The sequence below is a fragment of the Nelusetta ayraudi genome, unplaced genomic scaffold (assembly GCF_046127955.1).
Source record: "Nelusetta ayraudi isolate G7.1 ecotype Tasmania unplaced genomic scaffold, CSIRO-AGI_Nayr_v1 ptg000003l, whole genome shotgun sequence".
NCBI lineage: Eukaryota > Metazoa > Chordata > Actinopteri > Tetraodontiformes > Monacanthidae > Nelusetta > Nelusetta ayraudi.
In genome coordinates, this window is record NW_027466053.1 from 1570001 (window position 1) to 1582900 (window position 12900).

The following is a 12900-nucleotide window of genomic DNA, read 5'->3' on the forward strand; positions in this document are numbered from 1 at the left end:
CTCCTCACAGCTCACAGTGGAGCGAGAGAACAAGCGGCGTCTCTGTGAGGGGCAGTTGCCGCCCCCTTCTCTCATCCCGCTCCAGCGCGGCCCGTCGCTGTGCTGCAAACCAGAAGCCTGAGGCGCAGGGAGCGTGTGGGATGAAGGGATGAGAGGGGAGATCAAAGCAGGGAGCGTGAAAAAAACTCAAAGCACACAAGCAGGAGGCACCTCTCTGACCTCCGCCACACACACACACACACACACACACACACACACACACACACACACACACACACACACACACACACACAGGCACACACACACACTCTCGCTCTCTCTCTCTCTGTCTCTCTCTCTCTCTCTTTTCATCCTGGCCGAGCAGAACGTTTTTGGCGCCCACTCTGGCCTCTGGTTCCCCTCATCCAGCCGCCATGGAAAAAGGCAAAGTGGAGAGGCCACGTAGCTGCGGTCATGTGAGGCTCTCAGCAGATGGTTTAGACCTGCTGGGAAACAGACTGTAGGTGAGGACAACAGCACAGATGAAAAAAAAAAAAGATCTTCATTTTCTCCTTTCAGTCTGTAACCCAAGTGTTGTTTTTTTTTTTAATCTTAATTTAATGTCTTTGTTTTCAGTTTTGATTCAAGAGGCACTTTTTTGTGATTTATTATTTAATTCATGGCTCAGAATATTGCGATTTGTGTCATTCCTACAAAGGCAGAAGGAGCGTTGCTGATGGCCAATGCACAGTGAAGCCAAGAGAGATTCAAAATAATTTGTGCTTTGTTTTAAATGTGTTTTTTTTTTTCAGTTGATGTGCTCGCCATGTGGTGGTTTTTTCACCATCGCTGCAGAGGTTTTGCCGCAAAGTTCACGGTCAACGTGATTGGCCGTGACCTCCGTTTTACCTGCCGGCTTAGTAAAGCGCATCATAGGATTATAATGAGCCAAGTCAGACTTGCAAACTCCCCCGTGGCCCTCAGGATCCTCTCTCCATTATTCATGAGTCCTCAGGTTGGACCCTGGGAACAAGCTGAGCGAGGCCCTGTGTCAATACGAAACACTGGCCGCCACAATGGGCTTTGCCTCCAACTACACTGTTGACAGACACCAACACAAAGGAGCTGAAAGGGGTCCCCCTCCGTTCTCACACACACCGAAGAATGAGTCAGTGTGCTGCCGCTCAGAGCTGTGTTTGTACAGTATATACAGCTTTTGTCCATGGCCACTGTTCTCCCATCAATGGGAGCTGAAGTGTTGATGAAAACCAGGAGGAAAGGACTTCTCTGTGGCTGCCAGTGAGAGTTCATGTTCATTAGATGGGCTCTGCGCCCGCTGCAGGGCACCTGCATGGGTGCAGACCAGCGCCGGGCGACGGAACAACCAGTAATCGGCTTATTGGATGGGTAAACAACATTCCATGATACATCACAGCGCTCTATTCATCTTCCCTCTCATGGAGAATTAACAATTCATATATTTACGCCATGAAATCGAATGATGTCATGCAATGCTTTTATCAATCTTCATTTAAATGCATTTATTTTGCAAAAAATAAATAAATCTGTCAATCTGCCCTGATTGAGACATCAACATGATGGAAAAAACAATATGCAGATGACTAAAGGGGATTTTATAAAATCAACTGGAGTATTAATCCATTCCAAAAGTCTAAATTTGAAAGAAAAGAACAATCATCCTCCAAAATTATTTATTTACATTTTAAAATACAATATTATGTATATGTCTATATATTTTTTAAGTTTGTAAAATACTGATAACTGAAAACCTCAATTGATTATAAGAAAACATGTTTGCATTACTCAATGTAATTTTTGTTGAAACCATCGGGTGGCAGTATATAGTAAATTGACCCTGGACCTCGGTATCGTGCACGCAGTGCCGACGGATACATTAAATAGGTAAAATATTAAATTAAAAAATAAACATATTTTATTTTCAGTGACTGCCATTAGACTATGAAACTTCTTCTACGCTTAGGTGTATTATAAAAAACAATATTTTCCATTCATGATGAAAAACACCAAAAGATCATATATAAACGTTGACCGATACGTGTTTTGCCGTTGCATTAAGTATGCCAATCAGAAATAAATAAATAAATAAAAACCGCTAAATATGTAAGCATGCAAGCACACCCCTCCAGTTTGTGTCAATCCACAAGTCCATATTGTTTCAGCTGGAATGGACTGCTGTAACAATCCTGGAACCAACCCTGTTGGTCATGAGGAGAACGTTCATTATGGGTAAAAAAACAAAAAACAAAACAAACAACCCCAAACAAACTTAAAACAAAACACTGGCATAAATGTCGGTGAAAAGATATGCCTGGAAAGAAGACAGGGTATGCTAGTGGGCACTTTTTTTTTTTTTCTTTTTTTTTTTTAACCCTCGGGAAACTCATACTCGAGGCCCATAGTTGAAGAGATTTTATTTGCTTTTCTTAGGCGCCATCTAACGGCTGGAACTCGCATTACAGTGATCTGAGCGCGGCAATTGTGAAGTTATCGATAACATTATAGTTCATTATTTAGTGTAGTATGTAAAGTTGGTTGCTTTTTTATTTTTGACTTTAAATTTGGAATGTATTAATATTATTCTTTTTTTACATAAACATACTTATATATACTTGTAAAATGCAGTATGACTAAATGGGGAAGTGTAATGTCCTCGTGTTTTCCTTTCTTTTCCTTTTTGTCTTTCTTTCTTTGTAATGTTCTTTCACGCACTGGACAACCACGCGCGCAGTCAGCAGATTTTGGTCGGAACATTTCCCTAAAATCTGATTGAACGACACGCCCCCCCGAGTCTTTGATTGGTGGTTGTTGATGCGGCACGTGTACGAGCAGGCTTCAAATATGTGATCGTAGTTGGGAAACAGTCTCTCTGCGCAACGTCTGAGGAGTGTGTGCTCCAGGTCAGGATATCCTGTCTTCGTCTTCTTCTGCTTGTCAGTCAGCCACATCGCCGCCGCCGTCATGGTCGAGCAGTTCCTTGGAAAGTGGACCCTGCACTCCAGCGAGAACTTCGAAGACTACATGAAGGCACTTGGTAACTAAGCCCATTCACACTTGTGTCTAGTTGCGTCTTTGCGCGACGAAATTCTGCATATTCTGACGCAAATTCGAATGAAGCGGGTTGTCGTTCAAGTGCATCCACCCTAACCCCCCCCACGTTGATGCATCGCAGGTGTGAACCTGGCCCTAAGGAAAATGGGCATAGCGGCCAAACCCGACTTGGTGGTCAGCGTGAACGATAGTGGCGTCATCACCGTGAAGTCTCAAAGCACCTTTAAGAACATAGACGTCACGTTTAAGCTGGACGAGGAATTTGATGAGACGACAGCAGACGGCCGAAAAACAAAGGTTGCTCCTCAATAAGTTGCTGTCTCTTTCTACTTTGTTCCCCTTTCAACTTCTGCAGCTTCTCTGACCTTGTTCAAACCTTGACTTCCAGACTGTCTTCACTCTGGACAACGGCAAACTAGTGCAGCTGCAGAAGTGGGATGGAAAGGAAACGACAATTGAACGAGCGGTCCAGGGAGGACAACTCATAGCTGTGAGTCACTGCACTTTAAAAGAAAGTCCATGGGTGAAAAAAAATGAAATCTGATACTTGAACATGTCTCAACAGACCTGCACCATGGGGGATGTTGTGTCCACAAGGACCTACAACAAAGCTGCCTGAGTCACCCGAAAGTGGGAGCAGTCGAACGTCTTTTCTGATTTACTTGTACTCTTGCCAAATATTCCAAGTAAAAAAAGTTAAGCTGACACAGTGTGGTGTATGTAAATGTTTTGTTTACAACGACATGCAATTAGATTTTTAACCTCCGTACAGACACTTTACAACCTCAGCAGCAAAACCTTGAAAAGGGGGCCATCAAGATAAACTTTGTCTCACATGGTGAGAACTTTGTTATGGGCCATTGCCCATGCTGCAGCCAAATACACACAATTCAATACTAGCCATAAAATCTTAACATGGTGTGCAAGAACAAGAGAATAAAAAATAGATAAATGGTAATAAACAAAGTGCTGACCTGCATCAAATGCACAGTTATCAGAGCAAAGGTCTATCTGACTCGATCTACGAATTTGCTGTTATCTGTGGCCCAATCACCAATTTTGGCTTGCAAGACTCTTTAGAACATGGCAGTCCATGTGTGATTCAACTCTAAAGTGAGGATTACATAAGCCCTTCACCATCAGACGAGGACAAGCAAATGCCGGTTTTGTTTAAACCAGCTTGTCATGGCGGTAGGTTAAAGCTCACCCATGTGGTCAGACAAGACTTGTGCTGAGTGTGACAAGAGAAGTTGCTTCGTTTAAAGTTTCAGAAGGTGAATGTTTTGCTAAGTGGTCCACACAAAGTATTGTCCTAGATAACCGTGCTTGATCGAGGCAGAAAAACACGAGTTTTGCTTTTAGCTGCTTTTTACAAGTTCTTGTGAAACAAGTCACTGACAAACACTCAAACAACCGCAGGTAAAATCTTGCCCAAACTTGTCTAACTCTGCTCCGTTAACAATATTAAACTTTAACAAGAGTGACATGAGAAACTCAATTTTGTTTTAAAATCCTGAGTGATGTGCGCCATAAAATAGGATCGTCTGAATTTAAGACTCGTTTGAAAATGTATAGAAATGGAAAAATGGAAACACCCCCACTCAGTGGTCGATGCACGAAACGGCTGGTAGGGGTATTTGGCCAGTACCACTACATCCTAATATGGGGGTGACGTTTTGTCGTTAGACGAACTGTAGTATTACTGCACGTCGTGACTCATTAAACACTATGCTAACTCAAGGGACTTTGACTCTAAATGATCGGCCCGAGCCGCCGCTGCACAGTTATCTCGGTCCCCCAGGTGACGCTGCGTCGTGGTCCGGTCGAGACCGGACGCCATTCCTAAACATGGCCGACACAAACATGGGAGTCGGTACCGGGGAGAAAAAACACCACACGGACTCCCTCCACGAGTCGTTGTCCAAACCAAACGGCATGGCTAGCGAGGCCGAAGCGAAGACGACCACCTCGGGGAAGTGTCCCGTCCCCGCCACGAGGGAATACTGCGAGGAGCTGCAGGCGTGGATGTGGCAGTACTATACTGGATATGTGAGCTGGCAGGGCTGGTTGGCTGCGACGGCGCTGCCCTGCCCTTACTATTTACAGTCGGGGAGCGGCGGGGCGACGACAACTCCCTTCATTAACTCCCAGAACTGGTATGGCCAGGTCGGTCATACGTTGCTGCCGTACCAGGCCGCAGCCTCCTCCCAGAGTAGCCGGCCAGGTGAGGCTGCTCTGCCTCCGCAGCAGCAGCAGCAGCAGCAGGTGCCGCAGGAGAACGGAAATGCCCCGAGAGCAGGCGAGTGTTGCTGTTACCATCAGGCGTGGAAATCGCCCACCTATTTGGTGAAATTCGCGAAAGCAAAAGAGGTGACCTATGTGAATCGTGTCGCTGCGACGAGATATTTGTCTTCCCCCATAACTTGAGCTCATCCAGCCAGAGAGAGAACGGAACTATCGTGACAATCCTCCGGTGCAAAGTTAATTGTCGAGGCGAGCTAGTCAGCCAGCTGACAAACACTGATTCACGGTGAATGGAGGAACGAGGAGAAGAAGTAGTAGAAGGGGCGCTGCTTGGGTCATTTAAATAAAACAGGTGCTCGTCGGTTGGGGGGTATTGATAGAAGCTGACACATTCAGTTAAATCCTTGCACAAAAAAAATGTTCGTGACAGTTTGGACGTTTACCCTGATGAAGGCTATAAGATGAAACGCGTAGGTCCAGTCTTTTTTTTAAATCTGTGTAGCCATGCCAAAATAAAGGCTGGTTAGTTTTATATAAATAAAACAGAGTCGCCTTGAATATTTTAGTTTCTCATCCTGCACTTTACTTGTACACTCCCCATTTTTTGTGCAAGGATTTAACTGAATCTGTCAAGTGATTCACGGTGGTTGTTGCTTCTTTTCTAAAATCTCGACAACTCGTCTTCAGGACGTGGATGATGCTGAGACAGGGGTAGTCTCTGAGAACATGTGACCATGTAGTTATACACACTTTTATAAAATATTGTAAATTCTGCTTGATTTCTCTTTTAAAATGCATCAGATTGATGCTAATTCTTCTTCTTCTTCTTCTTCTTCTTCTTCTTCTTCTTCAATAATAATAATAATGGTGAGCTGGTCCGGTGTCAGTCATTTAAACTAATAGCAGTGACATCGTCTAAAATAGGTATATGTCTAAATCGTCTAAAATAGTTATGTGTATCAAACTAAATGTGAAGGTAGCATATTATAACCCATTTGAGATCCAAGGAGGATCCTCACTTCTTCGTAGCTCCAGCTCCGTTTTTTGCTGTCTGCTGCAAGTGACATTTGAACGAAATGTAGCTACTTGTGTCACTAAGCTTGGGGGGGACATCAGAGCAAGTGTTAACAAATCCATTCTCTGGTGTAGAAGAGCCACGCTTCATCATCCAGTAACCTGTGAACAGCCTCAAGTTAAGCGGACCACCGGAGCATCAGTTTGAAAGTGTTGCAGAGATGTGTGACGCTTGAGCGTGCCCAATACACGCTCTTCAACTTCACTCTGTTTCCCACAGGTCGGGAGTACAGCATTCCGTCGCCGTTCCAAAGACTCCTGGCTGAGACGGTTGATTTCTTCATATTGTTTTTCATCAAAGCAACCATCATCATCAGTATTATGCACCTCAGTGGAATCAAGTAAGTTCATTGTTTGTTTCTTGATGCATTATTTGCCACAATGAGTGTCAACTCAATTTTGAAATGTCTATTGTTAAGTTTAAAACCTCCATTCAGTTGAATTAAATCAGATTTTAAATAAAGATAATTGGTAAAGATTCCAAATCTGATTTTTTTTTTTTAAAAAAACTATGTTTTTACCTTCATTATTTTACAATAGGAAAAAGACAATCCAAAGCAGAAATCCAAATGAAACAACGTGGAGTGGTTTACATGATATTTCTTTTATTGAATTTTTCAGGGATGTTTCCAAGTTTGCTATGCATTTCATTGTGGAGGAAATCGATGCAGACACGTCAATGGAAGAGCTGCAGAAAATGATGCTTGTTGCGCTCGTGTACAGAATATTAGTGTGTTTTTATGAGGTGAGTTTCCTGCAAGATTCTGCACCCAGCTGTGTGTTTTGGCTCAGCTGCCTCTTTTCCTATTACAACTTCATTCCCATTTCTGCATTCAGACCATTTGCATTTGGGGAGCAGGAGGAGCCACTCCAGGGAAGTTTCTCATTGGACTCCGAGTTGTCACATGCGACTCTTCGGTCCTGGTTCAACCCAACAGGGTGCTTGTAGTGCCAGCAACGAATGTCTCTTTATCTGCGTGAGTGTATTTTCTCTTCTCAGGCTTCACCTTGTTTTCGCCTCCTCTTGTCTGTCGTAATCACTGTCACCGTTTCCCGCTGCAGATCAACTGTCCGAGCCTTGAACAAGAACTTTTCCATCGCCTTCTTTTTCCCGGCCTTCATCACACTTCTGTTCTTCCAGCACAATAGGACTGTGTATGATATGGTGGCAGGGACCATCGTGGTGAAGTGCTCCAGGGTCAGATGATGCACAAGTGGTCTGGAGTGAGTTCAGTGTTGATGGCTGAGCATGCACCTTGCCCACCTGCACAACACCTGCAGACACTGTCACGTCACAGTGCGGTCCGAACATGCTGGAATCATTCTGGTGGTTGCAGAGAGTATGCAACATGTGGGTACAGTCCTTCTGGAGTGTTTGGAGTCTGTAGTTTGTCTTCTTGCTGCTTTCGTTGTCGGAATCTGTGCACCAAACAGAAATGTTATTTCATAACAGAAAAAAGGGCAGACTCTACACCTCATAAACACACCATTTAAAAAGCTCTTATACTTCAGTATTTAAGTTTCTCACCTTGCATTTATCAGGTGGTTACCTCAAATATTTATTCTATAAATTGTTCAGGACCACAAGAGTGATGCGCCGTGCTCGGCTATTTTTGGCAGCCTCAGTGGTAAAAGGGGATTTTTTTAAGTTTATTTATTCTTGTTTTCATTGAAGGGAATTTTAAACCTGACCACTGTAATTCTTTCTTTCTTTCTTTCTTTCTTTTTTTTTCATCCCATTTTGGCATGCGTGGTATTTTGTGTAATGATCTGTTTTTAAATTTAAGTACATTAAATTAAAATCTTTATTTGCAATGTGTCTAATGCATTACTCTTTCATAAGGCTGTTTTTACAAATTGTTGATAAAACCTTTGTTTTTGTTGGTGCCTGCTGTGCAGTATGTAAATGTAATATATTATTTTAGTATACATACAGAAAGCTAAAACACTGCGTTTTCGTGGAAGGCTGTAAACAGCAGGTTAATATGTTGTTCTGAGGATACGTTGGGTTTATTAGACTTTTTTTTATCAATTTTTTTCATGTCACTATCCGCCGGGATAAAAAAAATATATATAATGTAATATAGACTAAAAAACTGAATTTGCCGATTACGAGTTCCTCCAAGATATTTGTCTCCCTCTAGTGCTCATTCCTTGGTCTTGCGCACACTGACAAAAAGCCTTTAGAACCGTCGACTGCTACAAAGTGTCTGGGTTTGATCTTCAGGTAATTATCACAGAAAGTTAATGAGTCAATCTGTCTCTACAATGATTCATCTGACTTAGTCCTGCAGCTTGACCCTCCTCTTGTTCTTCTGTAGTTTCCTGGTGCTGCATGGGTGCTTGGTGGGGGAGCTCCAGCCGCTGGCAAGTGCCGATGTGGTGATTGTGTTTGGCCTGTAAGTGGCAGCTTGAGCTGACAGCCACAGATGGTACTCTGAAAATTACAGAGTGCGCCACCCTCAACCTCTCCTCAACCCACCGCCACTGTTGCCTGTGCCATGCCTTCACTCTAGGACATGGAATGATCTTTGTCATAAAAGTGCTGAAAAGCTAGAAAGGTGAGAACATGCTGTCAATGTAGACATGATTTGCCTTGTATCCATGCAGAATGTGCAGGAGAAAGAGTTTTATTTTTTTTTTTTGGGGGGGGGATCTCAAGGATGGAGGTTTGGGTGGGAAGGTTTAATTGGGAAAATGGCAGCTCAAACAAACCCCAAAAATCTTGAAACTGAATTGAAAGCCTAGAATTCGGAGCTGCAGTTCAAATGAAGTTGTCCATCTCAGCAAACAATACAGACCAGCAAGCATCAAACGTGCTATGTCTCCATTCTTCCTGATCAGAGGCATTTTTTCCTCTCGCTTCCAATATCTGCTGCCGTAGGCCACGCTCCACAGCTCCATAGCTCTTCCAGCGCCACATGGCTCGCCATACGGCATCAAGTTTGTGTGTGGTCTGCAGCCTGAGTCGCTGCCATGCATCTCTGGCTTTTTAAATTAGCATGTCATGGAGCCTCACGGCTCTCTCTGACCGCCAGCCATGTGTTGGTGGGAGCATGTAAAGGACGGGGGCACACTGAACATTCTGGACCACAACTGGGAGATGTTGTCAACTGAAATGCTGGAGAAAGTTGTTGTGATATTTGTCTTTGGTGGAGCAGCTAATTATAGTCTAGTCGGGTTCTGATGGAGTGATGAGGGCAGCAGATGAAGAGGTGGCCTGTTGGTGACACCTGCTGCCACCTGCTCCAAAACAAGACGTGCCACAGATGACTGGATGGACGCTCTTTGATTTATTTATTTTTTGTTTGTTTGTTATTTTTTCAAGATCTCAAATTGTAATTGACTCAGTTTTTGTTTCCAAAAACCAAACACATGGTAGGAATTCTCACAGGATATCATGAACCCCCGTGTGGGTTTGCTGTCACTGAAGTATCACAGGTAGGACAACATGAGATATTTTTTTTTATTTTTAGGTGACTTTAACTAAAAAAAAAAACATTCTTATTGCGGTCTGAGGTAAAAGTGGATCCATCGTTAGTTCTTGTTTCCTGGTTGAGGGCTAAAAATCAGAAGGGAGTAACAGCGAAGCACAGCCTCCAGTTTGGTATTTAGCTTTAGAACTGAGGAGGAAAATGACCCTTACCACGCCCTCTAGTTTTGCCTCTCAATCCAGTGGAATGAGGAAGGCAAAAGAAAACAAACTGAATGTGCACAGCGGAATTCATACCAGTTTGTGTGACATAACAACGGGTTTCTTGGTGTTTGTGTTTTTGAAAATAGTTGTCAAGGCAACCCTGGAGACTGTGCTGGTTCCTTCAGAGTGACACGAGGCCCCGTGGACATTCATGTCCAACTGCCTCATCGTCTTCTTCCAAATGATCCCCTGGGAATGATGCACACTGGGTTAATACGCTTAGCAAAGCATTTAGCATCTTCCGTCCTGTTGAAATGTCCTATATTATGGACAAATGTGCGTTTCTCAATGAGCACCTTTACTTCCTTTGTGTGCGCGAGTGCTAAAACAGTCCTGAAAATTGTCTCTTTGTGATGTCACAAAGGGCACCCTGTGATTGCTGAGGTTTCAGTCATTGCAGGAGACCAGGACTGTCTCGGTTGCTGCAGGGGTTTTTCCGGGAGGGTGAAAGCCAGCGTGTGTGTGGGTGGCAGAGAACAGATGTTGAATATGCTGCTCAATGGAGATCCTTCTTTAAAAACAATAACAACATGAACACATGTAATGGGACCTTTATCAGAAATATAATACATACTTAACTTTGCATGTTGGTGCACTGTACTTTTGTTTGGTGCCCGTTCAATCAGTTATTTGATGTGTTAGAACAAACTCCAGCGAGTTCCTTCAGCGGCTTTATTCCTCCTCCACAAATCAACCCCCAGCCAATCCTTCAGTTGCCTAAACTACGTTCTGGAGATGTGCGTAAGCAGTGGCTTTCTATTTTAAGCTGAATGAAAAGAGTCTTGGCAAGCACACGATGAAATCTGTTTTGTTCAGCTGAGTTTGGCTCGCACCACTTGCACTGTATTGACATGTATGTGAGTGAAGTCCTTTGGTTTTAGGGTGTCTAACAGGAAGAAGAGTGTTGTTTATGATTTGTTCACGTATGTTGTTCATCTTGAAGTGAGACGCTGGGCTGATAGAACACATAGACACATGCTGCTTTGTTGGCAAGTTAAACCAGTTCTTTTGTTTAGAGAATGTTTCAATGCAAAAAGAGTTTTTTAAGTTTATTCATGATAGTTGGCACAATAATTTTATTTAGTTTACAATCACTGTATGATTTTAAGCTCTTGCTATACCAGCTAATTGCAATTTCTCATGTGTTGTCCTGTATTTTTACTGTGAAATCTGGGCAACCACAGCTGCCAGTAAATGACTGTAAATATGAATTAACTGCAATAAAATGCAGTTGTACCATAGACTTTGTACAATACAGTGTTTTGTTTCTTACTAGCAATAACTTTCGCAAAGAAGTTAACATAAATAGGTTTACGTTACAACTATCATTTTCCCAGCATGCTACCGTAAACAACCAACAGGTGTGCCCTGCAGAATTTACAGTTGCTGAAACAACATACCGTAATAGTCTCTACATTGTGACTGTCATTTTTATGGGGAATTTCTTGCACCACAGCTGCCAGTAATTCACCGTAAACTATACATTTTTTTTTAAACTGTCTATTATTCTCTTCTTTTTCTTTTTCTTTTTTTTTTTTAAGTGGAGGTCACTTTAAAGTCCAAGCAGCTCTTCACACTTGCTCCTAAGTAATTTATACTGGAATCAATCCTTGAACCACAGTCACTCGAATGCACCTGATGATCAGACGGAGTAGATGCAACATTCCCACAGCTCTGAGGAGCACTCAAAGAGGGAGGTGAGGTCAGTATCACCTGCTGTATAGATCTGCTGCTGCCTTCCCCTCCTTTCACTAATTCACTGGCTTCAATAGTCCCTTTCAGCGTGTCATGCTACACCACCACAGGGCCACACCCACGTCGCCTCCATCTCTCTTAATGGGGACTGTGGAGCTGCCTTGTTGCCATGGCAGCAAGCGCTTTCACATTCTCCCCACATAGCGTGCAGAGTGCTTGTTGCTTCCCCCCCTCCGCCACCTCCTAAACAGAGCTGGCCTGCCCTCGGACAGGACAGAGACACTGTTATGTTGTTATTTACCTCCCCCTCTGATAGCTGCTGACGCCCTCCTGGTGGAAGCTCCAACACGAGGTTGTTCCAATCTGCTGAATACCAAGGCAGGGAATCTCTCTCTCTCTCTCTCTCTCTCTCTCTCTCTCTTTCTCTCTCTCTCTACACACACACACACACACACACACACACACACACACACACACACACACACACACACACACATATATGTATGTATATATATATATATATATATATATATATATATATATATATATATATATATGTAGTATTATGTAGTAAACAAAAAAGTGTGACATAACTCAAAAACGTAATTTTTTCATTTCTTTACAATAGCCACCCTCCACCCTTTATTTAAAACATTTAGAGTTATTCAAAAAAAATTTCTTTGCTACATAATTTCATATGTATTGCTTGCTCACATATTTTCGGTCTTCAATATGTATCTACAATGTAGAAAGGAGTATACATATCTATCTATCGATATAGATAGACACACACACACACACACACACACACACACACACACACACACACAATGCTAATTGTTGATAACTGTAAAATTTTAAATGTGTGTGTGTGTGTGTGTGTGTGTGTGTGTGTGTGTGTGTGTGTGTGTTAATCATCGTGACTTTGCGTGAGCTTGTCATGCAGTTACACACTTGGTTAACTACTACACTACACTAAACCATCGCTGGAAAAGTACCTAGTGTCGACACGTCTAAAATTAGCATGCCAGGCTTTTATTTTTGGCACGCTTGTGTTTGTATACGAACTACGGCGCTGCCCTCGTACATTTAAATTGAAATGATTCAAACCCCAAATTATT

At 42.9% G+C, this 12900-nt stretch overlaps 2 protein-coding genes across 2 annotated transcripts; both read left to right on the top strand.

Annotated features, from left to right (window-relative positions):
• Nucleotides 1-2880: 2880 nt before the first annotated feature.
• LOC142889490 (fatty acid-binding protein, adipocyte-like) lies at nucleotides 2881-3774 on the top strand. Its single transcript, XM_076028274.1, has 4 exons — nucleotides 2881-3052; nucleotides 3191-3366; nucleotides 3458-3559; nucleotides 3635-3774. The coding sequence occupies exons 1-4, from the start codon at nucleotides 2980-2982 to the stop codon at nucleotides 3686-3688; spliced, it is 405 nt and encodes a 134-aa protein (XP_075884389.1). The 5' UTR covers nucleotides 2881-2979; the 3' UTR covers nucleotides 3689-3774.
• Nucleotides 3775-4793: 1019 nt separating this feature from the next.
• LOC142889480 (protein FAM8A1-like) lies at nucleotides 4794-8198 on the top strand. Its single transcript, XM_076028263.1, has 5 exons — nucleotides 4794-5368; nucleotides 6608-6728; nucleotides 7009-7132; nucleotides 7225-7364; nucleotides 7450-8198. Exons 1-5 carry the CDS (start codon nucleotides 4798-4800, stop codon nucleotides 7592-7594), a joined length of 1101 nt encoding a protein of 366 aa, XP_075884378.1. The 5' UTR covers nucleotides 4794-4797; the 3' UTR covers nucleotides 7595-8198.
• The last annotated feature ends 4702 nt before the right edge of the window (nucleotides 8199-12900 follow it).

Bases quoted from the DNA above. Each gene is read 5' to 3' on its own strand.
- LOC142889480 (XM_076028263.1), top strand. From the start codon at position 4,798: ATGCTAACTCAAGGGACTTTGACTCTAAATGATCGGCCCGAGCCGCCG. The intron at 5,369-6,607 runs GCGAGTGTTGCT...TGTTTCCCACAG, and splicing joins CGGAAATGCCCCGAGAGCAG to GTCGGGAGTACAGCATTCCG. The intron at 7,365-7,449 runs GTGAGTGTATTT...TTCCCGCTGCAG, and splicing joins ACGAATGTCTCTTTATCTGC to ATCAACTGTCCGAGCCTTGA.
- LOC142889490 (XM_076028274.1), top strand. From the start codon at position 2,980: ATGGTCGAGCAGTTCCTTGGAAAGTGGACCCTGCACTCCAGCGAGAAC. The intron at 3,367-3,457 runs GTTGCTCCTCAA...CTTGACTTCCAG, and splicing joins CAGACGGCCGAAAAACAAAG to ACTGTCTTCACTCTGGACAA. The intron at 3,560-3,634 runs GTGAGTCACTGC...ATGTCTCAACAG, and splicing joins AGGGAGGACAACTCATAGCT to ACCTGCACCATGGGGGATGT.